Consider the following 19731-nt stretch of genomic DNA (forward strand, 5'->3'; position numbering starts at 1 on the left):
GGTAGACATAATGCTTCCTATCCCTTAATGTCACATCTCTGATTATTGATGAGGTTAAGTAGCTCTTATTCTGTCATACATTTTGGTTTCTCCTTTTGTTAACTATCTCGCCCACTTTGCTCTTGGTTTTCTCTAGATTACTCTAGTTGATTTAAGAGCCCCTTAAATAGTCTATATTAACCCCTTTCAGGTTTTTATACACTTTGTTCAATCTCTCATCTATTATCTGCCTAGGGCACCTTCCAATCCACAGAAATCTTTAATTAGATGAGTTTGAATCCATCAATCATGTTATGGTTTATACTTTTAAGGCCTTTAAAACTCCTATGCACATTTTTAAACTATATTTTTGGTTTTATCTTACACATTTGGATCATTATTCTATTTGCAGTCCACCTTTAAATATGATATAAAGTGGAGTTTCAATGTGGTTTTGTGTTTGTTTTTTCCATATGGTAAACCAGGGTGCTAAGAACAGGTAATGAGTCATCTGTACTTTCCCCAACACTGTATGGTAAGGCTCACCTATACTCAGTCCTCAATATTTACTGATTCAATGAATGTCAAGATAAAAAAAATGTCTCAGGCCCTGACCTGCAGGGTCTGGCCTACTCTGGATGCAAAGCTCTCAGATCTTTCTTTATGGTTTGTAGGAAACATGGAGAGGCACTGAGGAGGATAAGCTGCGAGATCAAGGATCTGGCCTTAGCATTCACGGACAGACAATTTCCCTAATTCAAGTTTTGGAGATGACAGGAATAGAGAAAAGACATTTTGCAAGATGTGAAGGAGGGTTACCAAGTAAATATGACATATCAGCAAATATTCGTCCTGGTTTTCTTCTGTTATCTCCTGGGAACATGCCTTGTCCCCAGCTGAACATCTCCATAAGAAAGATGTTCTAGAGGCTGGGACGTAGCTCAGTGGTAGAGCACTTACCTAACATAAAAGCACAAGGCCCTGGGTTCAATCCCCAGCATTGCAAAAAGAAAGAAAAAAAAGATGGTCTATCTTATTACCAGTCAAGAAGCATTAGAAAACTCTGTGTACCATGTATTATGAAAACAATAGTTTTGTTCTATTTCCCCAACTGATAACACTTAATTTCTATGGTTAATCTAGCCTTCCAGAGGATTCTGACATACCTTCTGTACCCACCACCTCCTGCACTCACCCTTGATCTTGGACACAGGAAATCAGAGGGACAAGCCAAAGAGGAAAGGTTAAGTGACCATACATTGCTTAACAATTAAGGACTGAAAAAATAAATTTAAGTTTGCAAAGGAAAATAATACCTTAAACAATGGGTAATAAATTTAAGGGTAGTTGTTATTTATTTTACAACTGAGTTCTTAAAAGGTTAAAATTCACGGAGTAGTCATAATAATTTCACCGAGAGGAAACAAAGCATTTTGGCCGTCTTGTCTGAAATATGAGGCTGTACTCAAAGAGAATGACATCTTCTGCCACAAACACTCAGCTTAGGACCAAGGGGCTAGACAGACCACAGGCCCACCCTCAAAGTAAGGGAATTATTTTGACCCAGTTATCCCACTCCGTGGTTTATACCCAAAGGACCTAAAATCAGCAAACTACAGTAACACAGCCACATCAATGTTTATAGCAGCTCAGTTCACAATAGCTAGATTGTGGAACCAACCTAGATGCCCTTCAACAGATGAATGGATAAAGAAACTCTGGTATACATACACAATGGGATATTATTCAGCCATAAAGAAGAATAATATTATAGCATTTGCAAATAAATGGATGGAATTGGAGAATATCATGCTAAGTGAAATAAACCAAGCTCAAAAAACCAAAGGCTGAATATTTTCCCTGATAAGTGGAGAATGATATACAATGGGGGTGGGGGGGTGGGAAATGAGAGAATAATGGGGGAACTTTAGAATATGTAGAAGGAAATGGGGGGGTATGAAAAAAAAGGTGGAATAAGACAGACATGATTACCCTATGTACATGTATGATTACACAAATGGTATCGTGTACAACCATAGAAACAAAATGATGTACCCCATTTGTGTACAATGAATCAAAATGCAGTCTGTAAAAAATTGAAAGTTAAATAAAAATAATAATAATAATAAAAGTAAGGGAATTCTTTAATTCTTAAGTTAACATAGAGAATGGTTATTGACTATCAGATGTTCTGCATTTTAAATAGTAAGTTTTAGATTTTAAGACTGGCTTAGCAAGTAGCTGGCACATGTGACTATACACCCTACTTTTGCAAACCCTGCAGACAGTACCAATCAATTGTGGCAAACTTTGCTATGGGTGGGTTCCCTTAGGGAGCTCCAGAGCAGTACTCCAACTATCAGGATTGGCATAGAGAATGCAACCCAATTGACTCCTGGTTCAAGAATATATGGTGACCGGGTATAGTGGCGTACACCTGTAATCCCAGCGGCTCGGGAGGTTGAGACAGGAGGATCACCAGTTCAAAGCCAGTCTCAGCAAAAGCAACTCAGTGAGACCCTGTCTCTAAATAAAATACAAATACCTGCACCCACCACCTCCTGCACTCATCCTTAATCTTGGACACAGGCAATCAGAAGGAAGTCAAAGAGGAAAGGTTAAGTGACCATACAATACAAATACCCTGACTCAAAATAAAATGGCTCAGTGGTCAAGGGCCCCTGAATTCAATTCCTGCTACCCCTCTAAAAGAATATATGGTCATAAAATCTTATTTTTTATCAGTACATATTAAGAAGAATTATATTAAATGATTCAAATTCCAGACTCTCCTTCCCTATCTTAGTGATCTCCAAGTACATGTCAGAAAAATTTTTATAGCACACATATAAATGGGTAAGAAATGGGTAAGATCCAATTACCAGGGAGTCAAGGGGATCATTTGATAGTAACAGATACTAAAATTAATTCACCAGCAAAATCAAAATATCTGAGTAAAAGGGAAGAGTTTTTTTTTTTTTTTTTTTTTTTTTGAAGATAGTCTTCAACCTGGAAGGTCCCCTTATCACCGAACAAAGAATTATTGTTTCTATTAGTCTGCCTGGCAGAGAAGCACACTGAAGAAGCCGTTCAGGATACTGGACACAAGATAATTAAGGCAAGGCATTTTCCAAAGTTTTATGGGAACAGCATGAACACTCGTAACACCCAACATTTTTAGGGATCTGTCCAAAAGTCAATAGAAGAAATAATGACCAATTTCAATAAAGAGAATGAAGACTTTATCTTCAAGGAGCACCTGGCCTATTTTATAGATCTTCAAACTCTGAAACACATTAGCTGCAGAAAAGGATACTGATTATTCTTTATAGTTGATTATCAACCCTGTTAGAAGAAATGCAAAGTCAATCAAAACAACAGTCCAACAACAAAACATTCCTTGGGCCATTAGAAGAGAAAATTTCTCATCAACTGGTGATTTTTGTGCCCAAAAAAGTAGGCCAGCCATTCTAGGAACAAAGTCCTTCTGTCTGCATGATAGACAGAGAAAGATCAATCATATAGCTCAAGTTTGTGTTTTCCAATGGCCTCCTAGACTATGAAAAAATTTGTTCTCAGAGAAGCAAAGCCACACCCTAGAATTCCTGGTAACTTACTGGTTGGAGGGGGAAAAAATCTTTAGATGATTACTACCTGAAAGAACATTCTTGTGGCAAGAGAGGGCTGGCTCTACACACCTGCTTAACTTAAAAAAAAAAAAAAAAAAAAAAAAAAAAATGGGCACAGTAATAGAACCCAGTTGCAAAAGTGAAATGTATAATCATTGGAGAGTAATTAATCTATGAAAGGATGCATTGTGTTCACATGGTGTTTGCCCACCTTGAAGCATGAACAATTATTAACCTCAACTTCTTTAATTCAAGGTGACAAGGTTTTATTGAGCAGGGACAGCCATAGAATTACAATCCACATCCAGTGAAAAATCAGGTGACGAAATATTTCATCTGCAGTGCACGATGGCCTTTAAGATTCAATTCTGCATGAAACACCTACCAGGTGTCAGTTTCCGTGCAAAGGTATGTTATGAAGAAGTCCAGGAAGATTATATGAACCATGGCCTCTGCACACCCAGAAGTTTATCGTTTCTTCAAGAAAAGAAAACATGGACCCATTGCAGGAGACCTGGTTTTGGATGGATCTTTCCGATTCGAAGCCACTGGCTTCTTTTCTCAGTAAGTCTTGAGCAACCTATTATGTGCCAAGCCTAAAGTCAGATCATTTTCTGAAAAATGACATAAACAGGGCATGGTCTCTACCTACAACTTCCTATTTAAAATATATATCTTGGGCATCTATTCTATGCCAGGAACCATTCTAGACCTCCCAGACGGCTAAGTAAGCTCTTTATCTTCCAGGAGCACCTGGCCTATTTTATAGAGAAAGAATCCAGATCCTATGAGAACGGAACTCATCAAAGGGAATCAAAGCAGGGGTGAGCTTTGGCAGTTGTACTGCACATCTGCTGATTTAATTCATACCAAACTCAACCCTCAGAATCCTTAAGACAGAACCCAGTAACTTGCTTTTTATTTATTTTTTATTTTTAACTTTTTTGTTTTTTAGATGTTGACAGACCTTTTATTTTTTATTCATTTATTTATATGCAGTGCTGAGAATCAAACCCAGTGCCTCACACATGCTAGGCAAGTGCTCTACCACTGAGCCACAACCCCAGCCCCGTAATTGGCTTTTAATCGCCTTGCACAAAGTCCAATAAAAAGCAGGCTATTAGTAGATATCTGATGAATTAAAGAATCTATAATTCCTCAACTTAGACAAGGATGTATGCTCAAAATCAGAAAGTCTTACAAATTTTATACAAATTACTGTTAAGTCAGTGATTTCTTTTTCTCAAAAATTACAGAACAGGAAGATGGGTACCAATTTCAATACTTTCTGCTTATGACACCTGGGCTGTCCCCCATGCTTCCACGTTCTGTCCACAAATTAATAGGAGAGGCTAACTTTTAATTTGCCTCGGCCTAGGATAGAATATGAACTTGCCATGTTGATACTTGGGCATTGTTTCCTTTGCCAAACCCTGTGTGCAACTGGCAAGGGATAAGGGGGAGGGGGGCAATTCTTCCTACTGGAGCATGCCCAGAGTTCATTTCCCCTTGACCAATTCCAGCCTGTTTATTTAAATTTGGTCAAGAAGGCTAAACATAGTTAAAGAAGATTCTCTAAATACAGAGCGTCCTAATACAAACTCTGATTTTTCAAATGTCACACAGATAAGCCCAAGAAAGGATGGAAACTATTGGATTTCCTAATAAACTAGGACCACCCCCTGAAACTCACTATAGTACAGACAGCGTTCAGAATCAAGCACTGAGAGCTTTAATCAGATTGGATATGGAGTCTGGAGACAAAAAGCCACCTCACTCACTCTATTCCCATCCTCAGGGCTCATGCTGAGTGACCATGTTACAGGAGAGACCACACAACAAAGTTATTTTGGTTCCTTGGGTTAGCAAAGCATCCACTTCTATGAACAGAAAAGAGCTCCATTTATGACACTGTGCCTAACTGTCTGCCAAGAGGCAACATGGGAGCAGCTGTAAAAGAGAAAAAGCCCAAGGACATATTCAGCTTCTGCTCCCCAGTATCCTTGAGAGGAAAGGGAGAATGGACCATGCAGTGAATTAAAATTAAAAGTGTCCGGAGTGATAACATTAAAACAAAAACATCTCTCACTTTCTTGGAGGAAACTATTGATTAGTCTTACCTGGGACCAGACTATTTGGGAACTAAAACTATATAAACCTGTCTCATTTCTTATTCACCTATCATCCTAATTTGCAGTTTCTTTGTAAAACACTTGTCTGCATTAGCTAGATGACTCTCCTTTAACTGACTTGTCACTCACAAGTCATAAGTCATTTCAAACGAGGTTTGCATCTATGAAGAAACAAAGGGCAGAAAGAAATGTAATTACTTTGAATCTTAATTGTTTCTCTAAGTACTGCAGCTCATTAAATTGCCTTAAGTCTTGAAGGTGATGTTTAATAGGCCATGCCTCTTGTCTGCAGTATTTCATTTCTTAACCAACAGTATTTTGTCAATCCTCACCTTATAACCTGCAGAATGACCCAGAGATTGGTGTGATCCATCATTCTAAGTACATGTAAGTTTTCAGGTGTAGGAAGTTGCCTTAGCAACAGAGGGTCAGGGAAGAACCAGACTCTTCCTTACCTGCTCAGGAAGAGGGCACACCCTAAACATGTCCAGGGAATGACCCTTCAGAATTTAATTTGTCTGGAGAATCTTTGTTCTGCAGGGCATTATAGCAAGAGGTTTCACAGAAATGTAAATGGGAGCTTACAGAAGACAGGATCTCAAAGATAGATAAGCTACTGTCAAATATTTAAAACAGGACCACAGGAAAGCCAAGTCATTCTTGACATCCATTTCTTCCCTCTAGGTTGGAGTCAGTTTTGTATTTAACAGGGTGATAGGCAACCCAGAAACTCATTCTCTGTTCTCCAGGATGGCCCAAGAAAGCAGATAGATCTGTCTGTCACCCCACACCATGCAAGTGGCAAGTAACACAGCCCTGCATGAAGTAATGCCTTTCTCTAGAAATCAGAGCACACAAAACACACATAATGAAGCTAGTTATTAGATATAGAACACATTTAACAGAGAAGTCCGTGCAAGAAAGCAGCTTAACCTCCCATGTTGCGGGAAGAGGTTCCCCAACTTCCATTTTGGAAAACAGACATCAGCCTGCCATAATTACTGGTGCACACGGGTGTTGGTACTGGATCAACTATGGGCTGAATTCTCACTAACACTCTTGATTTGCTACACCTCAACCTGCTAGGCTTGAAGGCTTTGGGGTTCCTGGCACCCTCCCCAGAGAAGTTCCAGATTTAAAAGTCAGCTTATGGTCCCAAGCCTTTCCACTAATCTCATAGGGAAGACATGCAGATTCAAAGGATTATGTCAGCAATGCTTGAAAACTGAAAATGCTTCTCAAATAGACTAGTCTGACTTATTTTAAATAATACAAGACACTCTTTTATCTGTGTTCCCTTTAGTTAATTTTATTTCCCAAATTTTTCTCCTAAAGTGAGAATTTTTTTATCTTTTTGTTTTGTTCTTTAAGAGCTGAAACCTCCGAGATTCCTACCTGATTGGAGCTACATTTACTCCAAGGGTTTTATCAAAACATATTGGATTGAAAAACTCTGATCTCAATCCAGATGCTAATTAAAACCCTTCCTGAGTCATGTTGCTATGGTTACTGGGATTTCTCCAAGTACTATGATTCTCAAGTGAGAAAGTTTTAGTTATTTCCCCAGGCTCAGGTGGCATTTCCGGGACTGGACCAGGCTGGTTTCTATTATAGGGTATGGGTGTCGCTGCCACACTTAACAGCTCAGGGTGGCTTATGACTACATTATAACTTACCTCCCCCGACTGGATTCTGTTGTTCATCTCATTCAATAATAGGATGTTACGAAAGTATTATCATCATCCCTTTTTAGAAAAGAGGAAACTGAAAACTCAAATCACAGTAAACAGCTTGGGCAAGGTCACTTAACGAAAAAGAGATGGAGTATAAACTTGGTCTTCTGACACTAACAATGATACTTTCCATCAACTTACCCGGGGCTGAGGCACACAGATACAATGCCGATGCTTTACCCACATTCCCTACTCAGTTCCGTGCCTGATGATGTGTTCTGTATGTTTAGAAGCACAGATCTAGAGCTGAACTTAGAGGTATGGATGTGACTTTGGGCAGGTTACTTCAACTCTCTATAGTCTATCTTGTCACCCATGGACTGGGGCTGGTAATTCTTCCCCTTTAGGGCTGAAATGAGTTATCATGTCTAACATTCTTGAATCTGTACCTGGCCCATAGGAAGAATTACATAAATGGGAGTTCATTTTGGCTGGTGAATTGTTCATTCAGGGAGTTAAAATTGTAGCCAAAGACTCTGCAATCACCTGAAGATCTGAAAGCTGTCTATTCTGCATGGTGGGTGGCCCATGCAATACCAGAACAAAGTAAAAATGGTCATGAGAACAAGCTCATGTTAGATCACATCACAGCCTGAGAGCCTTGGTGTTCAAAGTCAAGTGTCACAGCTGCTTCTCTCTGTGGTCAATTCCCTAGTTTCTGACATCAACCGAGGGCACATCTACTGAAACAGAACACTGGCAATGACATGACTAGAGAAAGTCTGTCTTTTTTTTTTTTTTTTTTTTTTTTTAACAGCAGGTTTCTTTTTTTCCCTGATAAAATCAGTTTTGCTTTCACTGAGGGAAATTCACCCCCCCCCACACACAATTTAAATCCCATGCACAGCTCAATACCTTTAAAAAGGCATTTATTTTTCTGGAGACTTTGAAAGGTACTTTAAACTGGCAGGACAGCAGCAAGGCTGTGGAAAAAGCTGTGAGATTCAGCATGCTAACATGAAACTACACTTTTTTTCCTTTAAAAACCCACATCTGAGGACTAAGGGTGTAGCTCAGTGGAAGAACGCTCGCCTAGCATGTACAAAAGCCCTGGGTTCAATCCCCAGAACTGAAAAAATAAAATAAAAAAATAAACATCTGAGAGTTACTAACCAAGAGCAAAGCTTCCTCTTTTCTAATTTTAGCCCCAGAGCCTAATCACCATTGGGTAACAGTTTATTAAGCACACACTTGGCTTTGACTGTTTTACGTTCTTAGCCCTCTTTTGCATGCTAATACAAGTAAAAAGTTTCAGAGTTCCTTTAAAAACCCTGCAGAAGACACTTATAAGAGAACAAAAACCCAAGCTCGGTGGTGCACGCCTGTAATCCCAGCATCTTGGGAGGCTGAGGCAGGAGGATTGCAAGTTTGAGGCCAGCCTCAACAATTTCTGAAGGACCTGTCTCAAAATGAAAAGAAAAAAAAAAAAAAAAAAAAAAAAGGAAAAGAAAAAGAGAGAGCTGAGGATAGTTTAGTGATAAAGCAACCCTGGGTTCAATTCTTAGTACCAGAGAGAGAGAGGAGAGAGAGAGAGAGAAAACAAAAAAAGAGTACCAGGTGTAAAAATACGGGCACCATAAGAGTGACACCTTGGCAGGGTTTTTCCCCCCACCTCTTTTTTTTGTGTGTGTGTGGTTGTGCTGAACCCAAGATCCCACACAACCATGCATTCCCTCTAGCCCCTGGTACTTCCTTAAAAGATTCATTCCAAATAGCCAAGCCCTGCAAGGCACTGCTTACAGGATTGTTGGCAGAACACAGGCACAAACAGTAATTCCTTTTCTCTAAAGGCTGCACTGGGCTTCTTCAAAATTTACATAAAGGCACCACAGCCTCTGGGCAGACACTGTGCCGGGAGGGGAGGACTGGAGGTTGGGCCTGAAGGCCTTCCAGCTAGGCAGCAAAGGCCAAGCTTTCTGGAGAGACCCTGGCCCTGCAGGCAGGTAGGTACTTTTCCTTTAGAGCCAAGCTGTTTTCCCACAAGGACCCTGTTACTCACCTGGACTTTGGAGGTGGGGGAGGAGGTGAGAATGCTTCCATCCTGCTTCTGTCCTTGGGAAACTCAAAGGCAAAAGAAGCTGATTTGCTCATCCCAGTCCCGGCTTTGCTGTTCTGTCCAGAGGAGCCATCAGTGGTGTGGAGACGGTGCCAGGTAGAGGAATTTGAATGGTCCATGATGCCATTTTCTGTCTCTCTTCTCCAGCTTTGACTTAACAACTCCTGCTCTACTTCTTCCTCTTCCTCTATCCGGCACTGACGACTCCAGGCACCAGTCTGGTACCTGGGCCTCCTCTGGTCCAAGGCTGAAGAGGTGGCCGGTGGGGGACACCTGGCAGGGTCGTTGCTGACAATACCATTGGTTCGGCAGGAGGAAGTGGGGTCAGTGGGGCCTTTGGATGAAGGCTGGGGTCCAATGCCACTGCCACTGGAGCTCCCCTCACTGAGGTCAGTCAGTGGGGAAGAAGATGGTGATGCGGGGCCAGCACCAGGACTACTCTTGGACAGCTTGGGGGGAATGGCAGGCCTTCCTTTGGGTGTGTTCTCAGTCACATCATGAGGGTGGCTTTCACTGGAGCTCAGTCCCTGCCCACTTGAAGTCTGCTCTTCACCAACCTCTGAGTCCTGGCTAACAGGCCCACGTGGCCACTGCACCCCCACTGCAGAGTCAGGGCTACTCAGGTAGATGGTCCGATGGTCCTCTTCTGGGTGGGCTGCCATGACTGTAATGGTGGCTGATACCTGGGGAGTCATGTCTGAGCCTTCCCTGTCCTGACCCCAGCCAGACACTGTTTTCTGAGCCCAGGCATCACCTGTCCATACCTGGCCCTGGCCTTGGCCTGGAGTAGCTGCTGTCTGTTCTGCCTTGGCCTGTGGCCTGGAAGGCACTGGCACTGGCTTCTTCCTCTTGGTGCTCTCGGCATAGATGGGTTCTGGCTGTACGGCCTCCCTGGGGTGGGGTGGGGCCTGGGGCTCTCCAGCCAGCCCTAGGCATCTGCTAGAGGTCATCATGTGGCAGCCAGAGTCCTGCTGCTTCCCAGATTCAGGTTCCTTCACCAGGGAGCAGTAATCGCTCTCAAGGTGGGCAGCAAAAGGGCTGCTGGCCCCACTGCTGGTGCTGCCGCAGGACAGGCCATCCGAAGAACTGGCAGCATCTGAAGCAAGGGACAGCTTCTTGGGCCCCAAGTGGGGCCGGTTTGCTGTGGGGCCCTGGTTACAGCACTCCCTGGGGAAGCTCCGAACCCGCTTCTCCTCCTCGGTAGACCCAGCACAAGTTCCCTGCTCCCAGCAGGTTGGCGAGCAGTCCCCTCCGCCAGGTCTGCCCCGGGAACCCTCCGCGTGCGCAGCGTCCTTGGCAACAGGGCTCCCGGGGCAACAGTCCACAATGGAGCAGTATTCTCCACCTTCACTGTCCCCTGAAGGGGAGCACCTTTGATCACTGTCATCCTCTGAGGGCAGGGGCTCCCGCATTGGCTGTGGAGAGGGGCAAGGCCTGGGGGCCTTGTGACAGCCAGAAGTCATCCCGGCAAAGGCCGCCAGTTTCTGGCGGAAGCTCTCCTGAGCGGAGGGCAGCTCTTGGTTGGGAAATGAGGGTTTCTCTTCCCGCCCAGCCTTCTCGTCTGGGAAACTCACAGGGTGGAAGGCGATGTTCCTTTCCCCCCGGGGCTCCAGGTTGTGCAGGCCCACCATGGCATAGGCAGGGGGGCAGCGGGAGCCGCCATCGGAGCAGCCAGGGGCCGCAGCAGGCTTCTGTACGCCGCGGAAGCTGCCCAGGTAAACTACTGGCACGTTTTCCTGCTTCGGGAGGGACAGCTTGCCCGGGGCTCGTCTCCAGAGTACCTACACAGTCCAAAGTTAAAAGACTGATATTAGACCTTGTCAGAGAAAAAAGGAAGAGAGAAAAAGTGAGAGCCAAGTGCCACAACATTGTCAACTGTCTTCTATAGCGCAGTGGGCGCACGTGGGAGCAGGGGCTCCGGGCAATCTAGGCACACGCCCACCTTCTGATCTCCCCATGCTTGTGAGCACTGCTGGGCTCCCACTGAGATGTCTGCCTTCCCAAACACTGAGCGCAGCTTCCCACCCAGGGTCTGTAATGTTTTTGACTTAAGTCTGTGAGATAGAAAATAATAACTAAAACAAAACCCTGAAAGAAGACGTTTTGCCTTTGTCACAAGTGCCGGATGAAACAGGTCTGTCTCTTACAGGCTTGGAAAATAGAGGGTTTGGTTTTAAGTTTTTGCATTCTGTTCTAAGGCTTTTTGATGGGGCATTCCTGAAGAAACAAAAGTCACGATTTTTAAACACCTGGGGTGGGTGGCGGGGTAGGGCAGGGCAGGGAGTGAGGGGTCCAGGCTGCTTCTCTCCTTGCTGGGCTCTGCTTCAGGCTAGGCCAAAGAGCTGCTCTTTCTCCCAGTTAACAGTGGTTACCTCAGCCAGAGCTGCCTAAGTCAACCAGCTGGGCTGTGAAACAGAGATGTGGACTGGTCATTCCCATCCCTGAAGTCACCGTTCCCTTTTCCTTCCCTTCTAAAGTCCCTACCACCACCCCTTTCAGAAACAGCTTCAAAGTGGGCCTGCATTTGGCTCCTTTCCCAAGGAATTCAGAACTTAGAGAGTCCCTGGCTTATGTAGGTGAAGGTTGAAGGTATAGAGAATGCCTGGCAAATGGGTGTAACCAGCTTAGGGAAAATGGAACAGCCCTGTAAGGGACATGGAACTCATAGCAACCACAGGAAATGCCTCTCTTCAATTAAGCCTCCTCTGATTTAAAACTGACCTTTGTTTTCACATAAAGCTCACACACCCTTCCTGATCCACTCACCACATTGAGAAAAACTAGAACATGCAAAGAGGTCAACACGGAGCAAGCAGTTCTTAAGAATGTCTTAGACATACAGCTTCCAAGATGTGTCCCAAGTCAGCAGATTCCAGCAGCCCTGGTCTAAGTGCCGTCCCAATTATTATACCTTTCTAAGGGTCACCTGTGAGATGAGCAGAAGATCTAACCTTTAGGGATGCAACTGTTTCAGTAATTCTAGATCAAAGCTGGTTAAATCCAAGCTTCAAAATTACCATCCGGGATGGTAGTGTATGCGTATAATCCCAGCAGTTCGGGAGGCTGAGGCAGGAGGATCACAAATTTAAATCCAGCCTTAGCAACTTACAGAGCCCTAAGCAACTTAGTAAAACCCTGTCTCAAAAAAAAAAAAAAAAAAAAAAAAAAAAAGGGCTAGGAATGTGGCTCAGTAGTTAAGCACCCCTGGCTTCAATTCCTGGTACCAAAAATAAAAAAGGAATTATGAGCCTGGCCTGAGTATTACATGATAATAAATAATTAGTGCTACTATTTTAAGTGTCTTAATGGCATTTTTTAAATAAAAACTTTATCCTTTAACATATTACTAAAATGATATGCCATTGGTGCATGAGGTCAGAGATGAAACAAGACTGGTCATGAATTGATGGTTTTTGAAGTTTACTTGAAGAATGTTGGATCCATGGGATTCATTATGTAATGATTGTTACTTGTGTATACATTTAAAATTATCATTTGAAAGTTGTTTTTTTTTTGGGGGGGGGAGGCGTTTTGTACCGGGGATTGAACCCAGGGGCACTTTACCACTGAGTCACATTCCCAGCCCTTTTTTAATTTTGTCTTTTGAAACAGGGTCTCACTAAGTTGCTTAGGGCCTTGCTAAATTATCAGATGAAATTTTCATTTTTGTTTTGATGATTTTCATTTTTGTCTGTCCCGAGACAAGTCTCCATATCATAGGAAGAAATCTGAGGGACTGGATTAATAGTTAATTAGCCTAAAGGGAAAGATACAAAGGAGAGTGGCAATAACCAAATAGCAGCAGTCAGGGAAGAGCAATCTCTGGGCAAGCCACAAGGCAGCTATCCTACGGGATTCTTGCTCCAACAGCCCTCCCTGGCTGCCAGCCAGTCACCAAGTGTTAGAAAAGGAGCAGGCCCTGTAAAAATACCACAGGGGTTAGTCAGCCTCACCTGTGAGACGTCAGCACTCAGGTTGGCCTCTGTCCACACATCGGAAGTCTCGGAGCTCATCATGGTGGGTTTCACAGCAATCGTGGGCTTGGAGTAGGGTGAGCTGTTCACACCTTCATCTTCTAGGCGGCAGTTCTCAGGCCTGGGAGGCAGGCGAGGTGGAGGGGGCAGGTTGCCTGCTCTGGGCTGGGGACAGCCAGCTGCCAGCTGGTGGTCACTCCGCAGGCAGAAGCAGTTCTTGCAGGACCCGGGCTTCCAGATGTGCTCCACAAAGTCACTGCACGCAGACATTTTGGGGCTCTCGGGATTCAGTCCGATGGTCTGGAGCATCGTGGGCCAATGGTGTGCTGGTTCATCTTGTGCCCAGCTCTCTGGCGTAGTCTTGTGAAAGGCAGAGGTAGGTCCCAGGGCAGCCTCCTGGAAAGGTAGAACATTGGCCTGCTTAGAAGATGGATGTATTAGCAATGAGATTCTAATTATCTGATTGGGGAAGAGAATAGGGGATAAAGAGGGTTAGGAGGAGCCAAGAGGTAAAGATTAGTATTCCATTTATTCTGAGGCCCTCACCCTCTTGTCACAATGCTCTTGGACACTCTCTAGTGGTGTGACCTTATTAGAAGCTGCAAAAACTAGACACAAAATAAGACATTTCAGTTCCCTAAAACCCTGAATATTTAAAGGTTTGGGATAGTTGAAGAGAGTCAGAGAGTTTGAGATGAGAAGCCTGTATCTCCTCGATATATTCTTTGGAGACCCGGGGGAGAAAGCCTGAGGTACTGCCCCAGAGCAAGAAGTTTAATGTAGTACAAGTACGGTGGCTTCCAGATGATAATTCACAATTTTGACCAAGAAAGCAGTGCTGAGATGGGCATTGTAATCTGTATGCCTGACAGGTGGAGGTGGGAATGGTTGAATGAGGAAGAGGAGGTGGGATGCTGGTCCATCCTCTGGGGGCACCTTATCAGGAGGTCTGATATCTGGAAATTCTGCCCCCTCCTCTTCCTTTTGTTCAACCTTAAGCTGAGTGAGGTCAACAAAGCTGGGTGCTGCAAGCCAAGAAGGAAAACAGAAGAGAGCAAGAAACGCATGGTTGCCATAGTCCTGGCCTAACCTAAAAGTGATTAGGCAGAATATAAGAGAGAGAAGAGATTATCAAACAGTTATTTTCCCTATCATAGTCCAGGGGTGGAGATCAGCTTCTTGAAAGAGGTCACTGTTTCCGAGAGTAAAGCTGGCCACATGGTTTGCACCATGCCCCCTGTAAATTCACCCCTAAGGAGATCAAAGGACTGCAGATATTAGCCAATTAATTGGAATAACATCCCATCGGCAGCTGTATTCCCCATTCTACGGGTGGGAAAACTTCAGCAAGGGCAAAAACTGACACTCATCCAAGGACACAGGGTTTGGTGGTTCTGGCAAGAGAAGGCAACTTTGCTGGCAGTTCTTCACCTCACCTCGTGGTTCACGAGACTGAGGAAATACTGAGGAGCTCGCCATTATCTACTTGCTGCTCCCTGTTCCTCATTCCTGTTCTTCCTTGAATCCTGGAGGTGAACAGATTCTCATTGCACAGAGAGGGTTTCACCCTAAGGGTTTCGCTCCACTTTGCTCCCGTGAGAATTTGCTTGAGGTTGATGCTCTCTAAACAATCAACAGGACTAACCAGGTGGAATGTGCCAGGAGCTCCAAAGAAAATTCCAGAGCCTTTTGTGGGAAGCGCCCTCTTTCTTGTCTCCCACACTCTCAGACAGAGGTGCTTATACTCAAGGAGCGCTGAAGCTAAACAGGACACTTTTTCCTCCGAAATTAACAATGAAGCCAACTGCATCTTTAAGCTAAAGGAATACCCTGAAGAACAGACTGTCAGTGACCACTGTTAGGGTCTTTGGTCCTTTTTAAAAAATTTTTTAGATTTTGATGGACCTTTATTTTATTCATTTATTTATATGTGGTGCTGAGAATCGAACCCAGTGCCTCACACATGCTAGGCAAGTGCTCTACCACTGCGCCACAACCCCAGTCCAGTTCTTTTCTTTAATGATTGTTATTTTAGCTCTTCTTCTCCAACTACACCCAAGTAGGAGGTTCATTCTCTGCCAAGTTCTCCAGGGCAGGTCACCAGCTTCTACAAGCAGAGGAGGCAAAGCCCAGGGTTTCTCTTGGGAGTGGGTTCCTCCCAGGAAGCTGATGAGTAAAGGCTAACTAGACTTTCTCAGACACAGAAGACACTGCCAGGCTCATATCTATTGCAGGCAGAGGCTCCCACACCCCGTCTGTGGGATGGAGGAAGAGAGCTTGGAAGCCAGCTCTGTGTGGGCTCCCCAGCTTCCTGCCAGCTCTTGGTCAAGCTGGGCTATCTGAGGAGATTGGCATCTAACCACTTCCTTGGAGGCTACCACGGATTCACAAAGAAGCAGTTTTGCCAGGCCACATCTCATTTCCTCCTCAGCAGGCAACCTGGAAACCAAGTTTGTGATAGGGAGGTTGCTTGCTGCCAGATGCACCACTCTCTAAGCCCCACCCCACCCCACACCCCCACTTTATAACCATTGCCCTGTAATAGCCCTGAGAATTAGGTTCTGGATTACTATCCTGCAGGTTTCCTTGAGACCCTCCTCCCTAGTTTCTGGGGGTTATCTTTGCTCCCAGCCTCAACTCTGAAAATCTCTGCAGGTCAGTTTCAACTTTCACCACACAACTTCCCTGAGACACAAAGGTATTTAAAGGGGCCAGGCATCCTGGTGCACACCTGTAATCCCAGCTATTTCGGAGGCTGAGGCAGGAGGATCACAAGTCCAAGGCCAGACTCATCAATTTAGCAAGACTCTGTCTCAAAAAATAAAAAGGACTGGGAGTGTAGCTCAGTGGTAAAGCACCCCTGGGATCTTCAATATGGGAACAACAGAGTCAGGTGGTATTTCTAGGGGATACCATTGAATAGGGAACAAAATGAAGCTTTGGACTTGCCACTATCATTGACTAACTACATCCTGTTAAAACTGGTTTCTCAGTCAAAGCAAACAGAACTTACCACCATGTCTGTCTGGTCAGAAAGGGCCCTTTGCATGCTGCACTTCTGTGCCTGGAATTATCTCCTATTTGTTTTAAGTAAAAACATGGTGAAGCGCGCTGCAAGTGGCGCTCACCATGCACGAGTGAGCTGCTGCACCTCGCCAGTGCCAGCTCCTCAGCCTGGGAATGGCACCTTCTCAGCCCACATTCCTTACCTCTGAGGGGAAGCGCCCCCAGAATTATGCAAATTCCCCCATTTCAGTGGGAGGTGGCAGTGTAAGATTAGAAAAAGATTCCAGCATTCTTTCTGATCCAAGCCATGATAAAATAGCTTTGTCTCTGCAAACTTCTGCACTAGATTTGTGGCTACAATTACAAGACCCAAACTGTCAGATACACTCCCATCTCATTTCTAAAAGAATCTGAAGAAAATGGGTGGTCAGGTCTATAAAATTAAATATTGTGGCTCAAAATCCCCCTTATATTTACAACAAAAGTTACTTATGCCTTACCCTAAAGCGACGGAATTCCAGAAAACTCTAACAAAAAAGGTCTATATATTACAATTAAATTAATGCAACATATGAAAAAAGGAAATATGTGTGGATTTCACCATACTCTGCTATCCAGGGTTGACCAGGCAGAAGGGAGAAAGTGACAATCTTAACTACCCTCCCATCCAACACACACAGAAGGTAAGTCGTAATATTCACAAAACTTTCTCTTTTCTTTTTTCTTTCTCCAATGTTGTGTAATGGAATCTCAGCAGGAGGAATGTGGTTCTGCACCCACTACAGTCTAAACCGATAAGGACACCTGAGTTCCACAGGACCCCAAGATAGCAAACTGCAGAATTCCCTAGGGTTTCCTGTCACATTTCCTTTTCAGAAAAGGAAGAGGAGATAATAGTTCAGTCCAGTGATCAATAAAGCCTTTCAAACCTGACTCTGGGCTAAATGCATTGCAAAACTCCTGGCCCCTAGACCTTTGGGCTTTGCTATCAGCTCTGTAAAACCATGTGCTGGCTGAGCTTTACCTGGGAGAAATACACACAGTGAGCTAGTCGACGCTGCTTGCTGCGAGTACTCAGCCGGCTCCATTCCCATTCACAGGACATAAAAGTAGAGAGGTTCTATTTTCCGTGTGTGTGTGTGTGTGTGTGTGTGTGTGTGTGTGTGTGTGTGTCCGTCCAGTTAGGGAGGGGGCAGCAGAAGCACAGGTTAAAAACCTGCTCACTGCATTTAGGGAAGCTCAGCCCAGGCTTGGATGAAGGTATCACCTCGTTGTTTCTCAAGACCCGCTGCTGCAAAAGAGGTGGCTACCCTGAACTCCTAAACCGTCCTAGGGAACTCTTCCGAGCAGCCCGAGCGATCTCTCCCTGTTTGCTCCTTTGACAATGATCGCGGTGGAATGAGCTTCAGTCTCTGGTCGCAAACAGCAGCCAGACCAGTGAAACCGTCAGAGCAGTCGGTTCCCCCCTCCCGGAACTCGAAGGAAAGTTTCCCCGTTTAAAGAGCGCGATACTCGAATGAATCTAAATCCACTCCGGCTCTCCAAGGCTCCCAGCTCGCCGCCTCCACCTCCAGCACAACCCCGGGTGCACGCGGTTGGGTCGCTCCACCCGCCGGGATTCGCCGCCTGTCACCCAAGGGGGACTCCGACAGGGGCTCCCCCGCTTGGCGACCGCAGCGCTCCTGCAATCCGCCACCACCACCGCCACCCTGTCAGGCCACGTTTGCCAGACAAAAAGAGCACGAATTTGGAAAAAGCAGCATGGACTCACCTCAGGGCTGCGCTCCACTGGCCTCGCGGTCGGTGGCCGAGCCGTCTGCCGCCCAACCGGGCGCCCCTGAGCATTGTTTGGAGAGTGTCTGCGCGCGGTGCGTGCCCGGCGGCGGGCGGGTGGCCTCTGCCTGGGCCCGGCGGCCGGGTGGCAGCTGTGAGCGCGGCTCCGCCCCCTCCGCCTCCGATTACGCCGCCCTCCGCGGCTCGCGCCGCACCTCCGCAGTCCCCGCCGCCTCTCCACGTCCCCCCAGCCCAGCGCGCCCGCCCCAGCAGCTACAGCTCCCCAGCCCCGATCCCTCCAAACTCCACGCCCCGCCCCTCTCTCCCTCCCCACCCGCTTGCCACAGTGAAGCTCCGCCCCGACTCCTGGCGCCTGCTGACCCCCGCCCCCCAGCTAGCCCCCTCTTGGCGCCCCCTCCTCAGCCGTGCTCTGCTCAGTTCTGCAGGGGCGAGCGGACTTCGGTGTTTGAAGGCTTTCTTAGCCACAAGCTTGTACAGGTATAGTTATGGGAATAGGTGCCCTGCATCCATTCATCCAGTGAATGGCGAGACCCTGGGCGGGGAGGGAGAGGGAGGAAGAAACTGAGAAGTGAGGGGCCGGGTGCGGAATAACAAGATCTGGGTCCGAGACGGGCTATGAAAGCGGCGTGGGTACAGTCACTGGCAGTTCCTGTTACCCTGGGAGGAGGGTGCTGCTGCCGCTGGAGGAGCCGCGCTGGGAATCCCGACTGCAGATTCCGGATCCTGCTTGGTGCCTCTGGCAAATTGCTTAACCTCTTTGAACTTTAGTGTTCTGCATGTGGAATGCAAGGGTTGGAAGGCAGAGCTGGCCTTCCATCACGCTGGGGCATCCAGATCCTCGGCTGGCCCATATTACACCTGTGTTTACACGATTTCCAGTGAGTTATTCAGCGAGATAGAGTGAGTTCGAGATATTCCTTGGGGAAGTCTTTTAACTCAGAGTAGGACAGTTTACGCCCCAATAAGTCCCTCCCTTCCTCCTCCTACCTATGTAGGACAGGCTCGCACCTTGGCCTGGGTGTTTCCTCAGAAGCCCAGGTCAAAGTCACCTCCCAGTGCTCTAGGCTGAGAGAAAAGGAACAGGAAAAGACCCCACAAAAATAGAGGAAGGGTTTGGAATTCCAGTCAGGGTCTTTTTCCAGAATGAGCCTTCATCCACATGACAGGAGGAAGCTGGGTACTTAAATTTCTTTATTCTCTTCCCTATGTGGCAGGCAGTCACAGCAGGACTGAGGGGGGAGGAGGTAGGTGGAGGGAACAGAGGGAGAAGACATGTTTGTGACATGTTTGCCTTCTGTGTGAGAAAAGAAAAAAGGAGAAAGGGGACATAGGGAATACTTCCTTGCCCCAATGTCACCAATTTCTCCTAAGAGTATGAATAGAATTTGAAGGAAGGTGTAGAGGGAGTGGAACTAACATTTTGTATCT

General features: G+C 45.6%; 1 protein-coding gene across 1 annotated transcript in view; it reads right to left on the bottom strand.

Moving 5' to 3' along the window:
- Positions 1–18526, bottom strand: part of PRAG1 (PEAK1 related, kinase-activating pseudokinase 1) — a 54942-nt gene extending 36416 nt beyond the window's left edge. Inside the window, exons 1-3 of the mRNA XM_079139091.1 lie at positions 18281–18526; positions 13483–13899; positions 9473–11310 (exon numbers count right to left, since the gene is read on the bottom strand). Coding sequence (XP_078995217.1) covers positions 9473–11310; positions 13483–13812 — 2168 coding nt within the window. The 5' untranslated portion in view covers positions 13813–13899; positions 18281–18526. The remainder of the gene's footprint in view (positions 1–9472; positions 11311–13482; positions 13900–18280) is intronic.
- Positions 18527–19731: the final 1205 nt, after the last annotated feature.

Source organism: Sciurus vulgaris, assembly GCF_902686455.1.
Source record: "Sciurus vulgaris genome assembly, chromosome: 5".
NCBI lineage: Eukaryota > Metazoa > Chordata > Mammalia > Rodentia > Sciuridae > Sciurus > Sciurus vulgaris.